The following is a 12,063-nucleotide window of genomic DNA, read 5'->3' on the forward strand; positions in this document are numbered from 1 at the left end:
CCTCCTAATTGCATTTTGTTCACGGCCGCCACCACATCAAAGGGCTTCTCCCAGCGTGTGCTCTGCGGCTTCTCCTCCCCTAATTATTCATGGCTGGCCGGTGGACGGCCGTACTTTCAGTTTCCCTGCCGCTCTTGTTCTTTGTTCGATTTTTTTCTACATAACAGTTCTTATTATGCGTTACTTGACATCAAAAGGTAAACACATTTTGTTCTAAGAAGGTGGTAATCCTACATGAGGTTCACCGAGTAACGGTTTGCATTATTAAAAGCGGTATTTGCATTATAAGCAATATGCTCTCTAACATGCTCTTGCTTACTGCATGTTCAAGTCCAACCACAGCTCGTGACCATCCCAAACAACAGGGTCTCTTGTGGTTTACATCTTGCGGGTTTCATTTCCCTGCACTCAGCTCGTGACCATCCCAAACAACAGGGTCTCTTGTGGTTTAGATCTTGCGGGTTTCATTTCCCTGCACTCAGCTCGTGACCATCCCAAACAACAGGGTCTCTTGTGGTTTACATCTTGCGGGTTTCATTTCCCTGCACTCAGCTCGTGACCATCCCAAACAACAGGGTCTCTTGTGGTTTACATCTTGTGGGTTTCATTTCCCTGCACTCAGCTCGTGACCATCCCAAACAACAGGGTCTCTTGTGGTTTACATCTTGCGGGTTTCATTTCCCTGCACTCGTCTCCTCCGTGCCATGACCACAGCGACATCTTCTGGTGGCCGTGAGACTGCACCTTACGGAGCAAATAAACGTAGCTCGTTGCGAGTCTGATGAGTAGAGGAAAACGGCAACAGCACGAGACTATGAGGAAATGTGCTTCTCACGTGGGAAAAAATCCCCATAACAAGCAATCCCTACAATGCATCAATTAATGTTACTGTGGGAGGATGTGAGAAAAGAGTGCTTGCTATTCTTCTCAGGACTGTTTAACATAAAAATCAGCTTTCTTAAACCTGCTGATTCAAATATAGTTTGATGTGGGTTTTAATTACGACGCAACGTGTGCAGCACATTCTCCTCTGTTCAATCCAATCAAACTAAAAACAGTTTTGATCCCAGCGTCCTCCAGCACGATACAACTACAGAGGTGTAATAAACCAGAGGCAAGTTTATATTGATGTCTCTTTACTATGGGTGCTTTGTAGAGCGCTATGTTGTTATCTGCCACTTCTGAGCGCATAGCCCGATGATAAACAAGTCGAAGGTCATGGCCGAATTATAGAGTTGATATAGTCCGAGCGGAATGAAGGCTGTGCCATAACTCTCGATATCTCCACACCGTCGAGTGCTTAGAAGCCAACATGAAGAGCTGTGAATTAAATACCACAAACTTCCCACTGACGTGCTAAAAATATTTTCTTTCACATGTTTCGCGAGAGAAGCATGGGTAAAACGTCAGGTGCTGCTTCTGTTTTTTTTAAAGCAAAGGGCTGGACCTCTCAGTGCTGATGCTTTTACAATATAAGGTTCTTCCTCTCAATTGTTGTCAGTGCTCCTTCGACCATCCATTCAAACATGCCTGACTTCCACACGGTGCCGCGGTCCGCTTAAAAAACACAAACGGGGACGGGACAGGAAAAGGGAGAGAGGAGACGGAAAACAAACAGCTGTGTGTGCCAGATGAATCCGATGCTTTAGAATTGCTCAAAAGCGGCACTGTTTGTTTAACCGGAAGCTCTCCACAAAAAAACCCAGCTGCCCGAAACTCGCACGCAGCGTGTGACTCGGTGTCTGGCAGCACTTGTTTGACTGTGTGTTAATGTACATAAAAACGTTAGACAATAAACACTTGCGTGTATATTATTTTTAAAAGCAACTTATCACCCAATGCACGTGCATGCATCTCCCTGTCGCCACCCCAGTCTCCACTGCCCTCTCTTCCCTCCGCCCCCACGGTCATCTGCTCGCCTTCTCTACACCAGGTCCCATCACCCCTGCAGAGCACCCTCGTCTCCCCTCCCTCGCCCCCGTCTGTTGCACCATGCCTGCAAACGATCCACGCATGGACCTGTATGGACACCAACAAGAAAACCATGTAGTGTAACAACAGCATGTTTGTTGTGCGGATTATTTTCCTTTCGAGAATGATGTCATATGCAAAGCTACAAGGTAATACAACTGCATGACTTGTAATTGAACGTCACTAATGCAATACTTTTAATAGTAAAGGTATGAAGCGGATTTCAAACTCATTCGTTCTTTATCATGATTGCAAATCAGACACAGCGTGTCTCGTGGCGCATGCGGAGTTCAGCTGTAATTAAAACATAGGGATGATTAATGTAATACAATTTTGCAATGGTTCGCATCACTTCATGGTTTGGTTTATTTTGATATCGATTGTTGGCAAAGATTGAATCCACATAATGTGTTCAATGTTTATCCTTTCGTAGTTACATGCCAGAATCTAGTTCAGGACGTCCCTTCAGACATCATAGGCTGGTTAAACTAAAACATCTGTGATTATTTATTACATGTATGGCCTTCATGAACGCTCCCCCCCCTCCCTACCCCTCTCCCTCTATCTTTTCTCTGTGGTTTTGTACTTTAAGGGTGTTGGTGATTACATCAGAGGCACCACCATCATTTGTCTTCAAAGGCTTGAAGGCAATCTGCTTCCCCGCCCCCCTGGTGTTTATGGCTTTTCTCGCTCGCTAATGCGTTTTTTCCCCTCCCACCCTTCCTTTGATGTCCTCCATGTGTGGTCTCTGCCTGTCGCCTCTCTGTCCTTCACAGCCGCTCTCTGTCATGGAGTCTCAAATTTGGGGACTACATCTTCAAAACAAGCACTGGTGTTGCCAATAGGTTTCGCATTTGGAAAGTTGGAGCTATTGGTTTTGTAAATGACATTTTATATTTATATATTGTTATTGACAATGCCAATAACGATATATATATAAAATGTCATTTACAAAACCAATAGCTCCAACTTTCCTACTGAGAGACCTATTGGCAACGCCAGTGCTTGTTTTTTTTAGATGTAAAGGTAAATGTGGTTCACTGGTCATTGTGTGGTGTATGTGATGAGTGTGTGGTGGGTGTGCCGGTGAATGAGGATGCTTATGTATCATGTTGCAGCCCACCCACTGTTTGACAGGGCCTTCAGCTGTGTAAAGAGGGAATTAACTGCACTTCCTAGGCACAGGACAGGCCCTGCACTAACTCGCTTTGCAGCTAACAACTGCACAAAGCCTTGGGCTGTGTGTAACTGGTCTCCCGCACACAACCAACCTCTTAAGCGGCCAAATGCCAGTTGAACATGAAATTATAAATAATATAATGCACATTTGTAAAGCGCGAACAATCACCCGTAGGGGTCTCTAGGCGGGAAGATTAAGCAAGCTATTTCCCCAGAGTCACATGGTGCTGGGCTAACCTGCTGCCGGCGCCGGGGAACGAACTGTGATCCCAAGATTCCAGAGTCAGTCGCCCTGGCCACGGCGCCACACCTCTTCCAGTAATTTGCAAATTAACCCAAGTTTGGATATCTCAGTTTTTGTGCAAATCCATAACTCCACCAAATGGTGCTAAAGTTATTAGCAAATCAGATCTGCATGAAACCTGAGACTCCTTCATTGGCCTTAACTTGACCTCCCAAAAGGAAATTGAACATGTACATTTCTATTTCTGTGCAGATTTGTCGTGACACAGGTATTAGCAAATTAACTTTCTGAACCTCTCCCCTTTAATGACCCCCCTTAATAAATCTGCTTGAAAGACAAGGTATCAGAGATAAGCTTCCCTTGCCAAGGGTCTGTCAAATATCATGCAGATCTATGGAAAGGCACCAAGGGTAGCAGTAAATCATAGACTTTTTTACCACCCCCTCCTTTAACTTTGTCCCTTATTTTTTTATTTTTTCATTTATTTATTTTTACGGAGTTTTATATAGAGCGAACTTGACTAGAAGGTATCAGGTATCAGAGCACTTACATGAGGACACATTCATTTTTGTTAGGCACAGGGAGATAAAGTGATTTGCCAAGATTCATAGGATGTTGCATGTCCTTGCTGAGACTCGAAGCCGGTTCCCCAGTTTTGAGGTTGACCGCCCTAGCCGTTAGGCCACATCCTCTCCTCCTATTGCATGTCACTGATACCTGCAGTCCTTGCACTGCCCTTAACTTGCTGTGAGCCTGCACAATTTCATGCAGATTCATTAAGCAGTACTGAAATTATTGGCAAATGAGAACTTTTTATCTCCCCAATCCCATTTGCTTTAATTTAATTGATGGAGCTGCAGGAAACTTGCCAAACCCAGATCAGACTAAACATGCGAAAGTCAGACAAATTTCATGCGATATTATCAAAAGATGCCACCGTTATTAACAAACGAACACATTTCTGACTCCCCTCTTAACTGTGCCCCTGTCCCCCTTCGACTGATTTAATAAATTTAAAAATACTAAGATTAATTAATCAAAACAGGATAGTTTTGACTAAATTCATCAAATGTCCCTAAAGTTCAACAGTCGGCTAGTTCAAACTTTTTGCCTATTTGCGGCACACCCAAAACTGTTTTGTAACCCTGTTTTCTCAAACACTAGTGAAGTGATTTCAATGAAACTGAGGAAGGCACTTCCTTGAGTGAGTCCTACTTTCTTGCCAAGCTTGGTGTGATCACACTGGCCATGTTTCTGTAGCAGAGGGCAAAGATTCCTATGGAAGTTAAAATGAGAAATGCTTCTGTCTCCAACTCTATTCCATCTCAAACACCAGGAAACCTGCCATGCTGAACCTAAACTGGATGAGCCTGTCTTAATGTTCCATGCAGATTCATCAAATATTTATTTATTTATTTATTTATTTATTTATTTATTTATTTATTTTCTGGCATTTATAGAGCGCGAACAATTACCCTTGGGTGTCTCGGCGCTAGACTGCAGTAATGTCATTCCCTAGAGGTAAGGATGCGGCTGGTGTGCTACATTTATTGGTTAAATAACCACGTCTTCAGCTTTTTCCTAAACTGTAGGAGCGATGGACTGGCTTTAATGTGATATGGTAAGGTGTTCCAGATCTTGGGGGCCGCAACTAGGAAACGGCGGTCACCCCAAGTCACAGTTCTGGTACGTGGGACCACTAATTGGTTAAGTGCTGAGGATCGTAGCTTTCTAGCCGGACTGTAGGGTATTAGGTGATCTTTAAGGAAGCGAGGCCCCTGATCCTGCATTACTTTGTAAACTATGCACATCGCTTTAAACTTTATCCTGTTTTGAATGGACAACCAATGGTAGGACCTTAGAGTATCTGAGATGGGTGCGAATTTTGGTTTTTTGGACAGTAAGGGTGCTGCCGCATTTTGTACCATCTGCAACTTCTTTGTGACTCTAGATTGTGCATTCAGAAAGAGTCCGTTGCAGTAGTCTAGTGAACTTAAAACCAATGACGTGACCAGGGTCTTGGCGGCTGTGTCAGGCAGAAAAGGCAAGATTTTCCTAATTATTCTAAGTTTAAAATGGGCCGTGGACGCTACCTTATTGGCATGAGCCATGAAGTTCAGCTGATTGTCAAAGGTGACTCCCAGATTCCTCACCTTGGGGGTCGGGCAAGGTGGGGGGCCAGATGTTGATGGCCACCAAATATCGGGCCACGATGGCAAGAGACTGCCAAAGATTACGACCTCCGTTTTCTCGGAGTTGAGCTTCAGGCAGTTTCCTGCCATCCACTCACCAATAGCTATCATGCCACTTTGGAACCTTTCTGCCACCTCCTGTCCGTCACCCTTAATGGCCAACACCAACTGTGTGTCATCTGCGTACGAGGTTAGGCTCATCCCATGTGCCTTGATGACACTGGCAAGGTCCGACACATAGATGTTAAAAAGTGTCGGACTAAGGGATGAGCCTTGAGGAACCCCACACGGCAGCGACAATTTGGCAGATCGAAATGGTCCAAGGGTGACCGCCTGAGTTCTATTAGCCAGGAAGGAGGCAAGCAGGTCTCTCGCTGCGGAGTGGATCCCCATTTTTTCGACACGGTCGACCAAGGTCTTATGGTCAACCGTGTCGAATGCTGCCGAGAGGTCCAAGAGCACCAGCAAAGCTGTCCCTCCTTGGTCCCGGATGAGTCTAATATCATCCGCTGCCTTGATGAGGGCAGTTTCGGTTCCATGATATTTACGGAACCCAAACTGGGTATCATCAAGCAGATTATTTCTCTCAATATATTCTGACAGCTGCTGGTTCATGGCTTTCTCTGTCAGTTTGGCCAGAAGTGGAAGATTTGCTATGGGCCGGTAATTTTTCAAATCATTCCTGTCAAGATTTGGTTTTTTAAGCAAAGGCTTAATCAATGTGTTTTTTAAAGAGTCCGGATAGGTCCCAGAACTCAATATTATATTGCAAACGTGGGTGATAATGGGATTAACTGTGTCTGAAACCATGGCTAACACCGAAGTGGGGCATGGGTCCAGGGCAGAGCCTGATTTAATGGACCTCAGTATGGATTTAGTTTGATCGGTCGTTAGAGGTTTAAAACTCGTCATGGTGTTACTCGGAACTATCTGCAAAGATGGAACAACAGTAGTATTGGGTTCCGAGGTGAACGCTTGATATATATTGTTCACCTTTGTGAAGAAGAACTCAGACAAGGCATCACATAGTAATTGTGATGGGGGAGGGTTTAGGTCTGGTGTGTTACCCGATAGGGTTTTAGCTAAGTTATACAGCTGTTTGGTAGAATTTTTAGCTTGCTCTATATGTAGAGTAAAGAAGTGCTTCTTTGCTGTCGTGATCATGGTTTTATAAGTGACTAGCGCTTCTTTATATCTATTCTTACTTTCACTGTCGTAAGTTCGTCGCCAGTACCTTTCCCTGTTTCTCGTTAATTGTTTCTGTAATTTTAGTTCTTCTGTGTACCATTGAGCAGTCGGCATACTTCTGTTCCTTGAGTGGGACTTAGTGGGTGCCAATTGAGACGTGGCATCACTCAGCCATTCATGAAATTGGGAAGTAGCCGTACAGGGATCATTAGATAGTTCAGGCTTAGTATTATTTAAAAGTATATTTAGGTTGTTGTTGTTTATGGAGAAGTGTGGCTCAGGGGTTAGAGGCAGCAGACCCGGAAGCTGAGATCGGTCCTGGACCAGGGTTCAATTCCCCGCCTCGGCGGGTCTTGGGCTAAAAATTCCATGGACTCGATAATTCTCGCCCCGGTGCCTCCTCGACTCACGGGTTCACACTCTGCGACTCTGGGCAATAGCTTGCTTAATCTCCACAACGGCCCCTCGCGGCGGGATGCCTGACTTTCACCTTGTGGATACCCTGCTATCTCACAGGGGAATACCAGGAAGGGTTCCCTAAGCAAGCGCCAGGAAACCCACTGCGGGTAGCTGTGCGCTATATAAGCTCAACTACATTTACATTTACATTTACATGTCCTTCCACGCCTTGAAGGTGCCTGGCTTGGGATGGGGAGTATTCTTCCTACACGGATCTTTAATAGTCAGCCTGCTGAAAATGGCCGAGTGGTCGGTCCATGTCATGGGAAGGATTTTGGTCACCTGAAGGTCTTCCACGTTCGTGAACATGCCATCTAGCGTATGTCCTGCCTGATGGGTTGGGGCCGTAACCAATTGTTTGAGTCCTATAATTTCTAAATCAGATGTGAGAGTGAAGGTGTCTCTATCATTATTTTGCTCAAGATAAAAATTAAAATCGCCCATTACCGTAGTGGACTCATCTGTGGCTAATGATTCCATTAAGATGGTTAAATTTGTTAGGAAAGCTGCTCTGGCCCCAGGAGGTCGATAGAGGAGCACTCCGTTAAAACTAAAAGACGGTGTGAATTTTATATTAAAATGTAGAGCTTCGCAAGATATGGCGGGAATAGGGGATGTGCGGACCTTAAATTGGTCTTTCACTATGATAGCCAGGCCACCTCCTCTATTTTTCTCTCTATCCTGCCTATAAACCTTATAACCTGGTGGGACTGCCGTGACCAAGTCGGGAGCAGATGCCTCGTCCATCCATGTTTCCGTAATATACAGGGCATCTAATTTGTAGTCGATGATAAGATCGGCTATCTCTTGGCAGTGTTTACCCAGGGAGCGCGCATTGATAAGGGCCATGGTAATATATTTCTCCTTGGCCTGTTTAGGGACCTGAGTGTGGAGGATGTCGTTATTAAAAGGGACGACGATATCACAATGAGAGCATTTTAAGTTAGTGCCCATAGGAGAATGTGTCAGGTCAAGTTTGGTACAATGAGAGGTATGGTTTGGGCGAAGGCTCAGCAGAGTACTCCGTTTGTACAGGATGGGCCGAACAGGGGTTGTGGGTTGAGATAGGGCACAGTTATTCAGTGGCGGCTCCCTGCTATGGCGGAGGAGCATAGGCCCACTGCTTTTGAGCAGTGTAAAGGGAAGGAAATATAAAATGATAATGACTTTGAGTTACTATCATTTTATATTTCCTTCGCAGGAGGGCTGGTGGGCGGGGCTGCTCTGTACACGCAGCAGGACAAGGGGAGGAGCAGTTTGCCAACTCCTAAGTGCGCAATGACTCTTTGGTCAGCCCTCTTGGGCCGCCCATACCAGTTTTGCGCAATTTATCCCTTCTCCATGCAGGCTTCATTACAGCCTGTCTGGAGTACAAGCACAGGCCCGCATTCCCAGGTTGAGAGTCGAACCAGGACGCTTACATTCAATCACAACACTGCAGTGCAGCGTTGTGCAGTGCAGCGTTGTGATTGGTCAGCGGAACCTGGATGCTTACCAATCACAACGCTGCATTGCAGCGCTGTGATTGGTCAGGGGAGCCTGGCTGTTCTTCCTGGCTTCCTGTCCCACAAGGAGAGCATGAGCAAAGAGCAGAGACGCAGGGTAAGTGTGTGATAATTGTTTTTTTTGTTTTACATTGATCAACCTTGCCCCCCATGCCTGCCCTCACCCCCCTGCACCTGCCCCGCCACCAGCAAGTCAAGCCTGCCACCACTGCAGTTATTAGGTGAAGACAACCTCTGACCTAACGTGTCGTGCATATATAATAGTGAAACTCTGCACAGTGTGTAAGCAGGAACTATGCACCAACCCAGTCGCTATCTTACCTGACTCCAAACACACAGAGTATAGCGCCACCAGCAGGAGGACTGCATTATCCATGGTAATCCCTGCAACAAGGAAAAGGATAAAGAAGGCTGGTCACAGTGTTACACGTAAACGTCAAGTCAACACAACTAAAGAAACAATGACGAGTAGGTATAGATTGTTGGGTCAGGGTGACGGGATAAGAGGACTGACACAGAGATACAAAGATTGCCCCCTGCAGGACTGATGCTTCCTCATTGGACCTCAAGTACAGAGCCTGTTACCTTCATGTCTGGAGAGATTACACAATTAGCAGAGAGAATCAAAGTCAGTCACCTTTACAGCTGGGGAGATTATGCAAAGTACAGGGACACAAAGCCAGTCACCTTTACAGCTGGGTAGATTATACAAAGTACAGAGACACAAAGCCAGTCACCTTTACAGCTAGGGAGATTATACAAAGTACAGAGACACAAAGCCAGTCACCTTTACAGCTGGGAAGATTATACAAAGTACAGAGACACAAAGCCAGTCACCTTTACAGCTGGGGAGATTAGACAATTAGCACAGAGATCCAAAGCCAGTCACCTTTACAGCTGGGGAGATTAGACGAAGTACAGAAACACAAAGCCAGTCACCTTTACAGCTGGGTAGATTATACAAAGTACAGAGACACAAAGCCAGTCACATTTCCAACTGGGTAGATTATACAAAGTACAGAGACACAAAGCCAGTCACCTTTACAGCTAGGGAGATTATACAAAGTACAGAGACACAAAGCCAGTCATCTTTACAGTTGGGGAGATTATACAAAGTACAGATACACAAAACCAGTCACATTTACAGCTGGGGAGATTATACAAAGTACAGGGACACAAAGCCAGTCACCTTTACAGCTGGGTAGATTATACAAAGTACAGAGACACAAAGCCAGTCACCTTTACAGCTGGGGAGATTAGACAATTAGCACGGAGACCCAAAGCCAGTCACCTTTACAGCTGGGGAGATTAGACAATTAGCACAGAGGCACAAAGCCAGTCACCTTTACAGCTGGGGAGATTATACAAAGTACAAAGACACAAAGCCAGTCCCTTTTACGACTAGGGAGATTATACAAAGTACAGAGACACAAAGCCAGTCACCTTTACAGCTGGGGAGATTAGACAATTAGCAGAGAGACCCAAAGCCAGTCACCTTTACGGCTGGGGAGATTATACAAAGTCAAGAGACACAAAGCCAGTCACCTTTACAGCTGGGGAGATTGGACAATTAGCACAGAGACCCAAAGCCAGTCACCTTTACAGCTGGGGAGATTGGACAATTAGCACAGAGACCCAAAGCCAGTCACCTTTACGGCTGGGGAGATTATACAAAGTACAGAGACATAAAGCCAGTCACCTTTACAGCTGGGGAGATTACACAAAGTACAGAGACGCAAAGCCAGTCACCTTTACAGTTGGTGAGATTAGACAAAGTACAGAGACACAAAGCCAGTCACCTTTACGGCTGGGGAGATTATACAAAGTACAAAGACACAAAGCCAGTCACCTTTACAGCTGGGGAGATTATAAAACGTACGGAGACACAAAGTAAGTCACCTTTACAGCTGGGGAGATTCTAAAAAGTACAGAGACACAACGCCAGTCACCTTTACAGCTGGGGAGATTAGACAATTAGCATAGAGACCCAAAGCCAGTCACCTTTATGGCTGGAGAGAGTAGAAAAAGTACAGAGGCACAAAGCCAGTCACCTTTACAGCTGGGGAGATTATACAAAGTAAAGAGACACAAAGCCAGTCACCTTTACGGCTGGGGAGATTATACAAAGTAAAGAGACACAAAGCCAGTCACCTTTACAGATGGGGAGATTATACAAAGTACAGAGACACAAAGCCAGTCACCTTTATGGCTGGAGAGAGTAGAAAAAGTACAGAGGCACAAAGCCAGTCACCTTTACAGCTGGGGAGATTATACAAAGTAAAGAGACACAAAGCCAGTCACCTTTACGGCTGGAGAGATTATACAAAGTAAAGAGACACAAAGCCAGTCACCTTTACAGATGGGGAGATTATACAAAGTACAGAGACACAAAGCCAGTCACCTTTACAGCTAGGGAGATTAGACAAAGTACAGAGACACAAAGCCAGTCACCTTTACAGCTGGGGAGATTAGACAAAGTACGGAGTCACAAAGGCAGTCACTTTTACAGCTGTGGAGATTAAACAAAGTACAGAGACACAAAGCCAGTCACCTTTACAGCTGGGGAGATTAGACAAAGTACGGAGTCACAAAGGCAGTCACTTTTACAGCTGTGGAGATTAAACAAAGTACAGAGACACAAAGCCAGTCACCTTTTCAGCTGGGGAGATTAGACAAAGTACAGACACACAAAGCCAGTCACCTTTACAGCTGGGGAGATTATACAAAGTACAGACACACAAAGCCAGTCACCTTTACAGCTGGGGAGATTAGACAAAGTACAGAGGGACAAAACCAGTCACCTTTACGGCTGGGGAGATTAGACAAAGTACAGAGACACAAAGCCAGTCACATTTACAGCTGGGGAGATTAGACAATTAGTACAGAGACCCAAAGCCTGTCACCTTTACAGCTGGGGAGATTAGACAGTTAGTACAGAGACTCAATGCCAGTAACCTTTACAGCTGGGGAGATTAGACAAAATACAGAGACACAAAGCCAGTCACCTTTACAGCTGGGGAGATTAGACAAAGTACGGAGTCACAAAGGCAGTCATTTTTACAGCTGTGGAGATTAAACAAAGTACAGAGACACAAAGCCAGTCACCTTTACAGCTGGGGAGATTAGACAAAGTACAGAGACACAAAGCCTGTCAACTTTACAGCTGGGGAGATTAGACAGAATACAGAGACACAAAGCCAGTCACCTTTACAGCTGGGGAGATTAGACAAAGTACAGAGGGACAAAGCCAGTCACCTTTACGGCTGGGGAGATTATACAAAGTACAGACACACAAAGCCAGTCACCTTTACAGCTGGGGAGATTA

General features: G+C 45.3%; 1 protein-coding gene across 1 annotated transcript in view; it reads right to left on the reverse strand.

Moving 5' to 3' along the window:
* LOC144799734 (uncharacterized) overlaps nucleotides 1-9,119 on the reverse strand; it is a 147,723-nt gene extending 138,604 nt beyond the window's left edge. Inside the window, exon 1 of the mRNA XM_078671252.1 lies at nucleotides 9,060-9,119. Within this exon, the coding sequence (XP_078527378.1) occupies nucleotides 9,060-9,114 (55 nt within the window). The 5' untranslated portion in view covers nucleotides 9,115-9,119. The remainder of the gene's footprint in view (nucleotides 1-9,059) is intronic.
* Nucleotides 9,120-12,063: the final 2,944 nt, after the last annotated feature.

The sequence above is a fragment of the Lissotriton helveticus genome, chromosome 12 (assembly GCF_964261635.1).
Source record: "Lissotriton helveticus chromosome 12, aLisHel1.1, whole genome shotgun sequence".
In the NCBI taxonomy this organism is placed as follows: domain Eukaryota; kingdom Metazoa; phylum Chordata; class Amphibia; order Caudata; family Salamandridae; genus Lissotriton; species Lissotriton helveticus.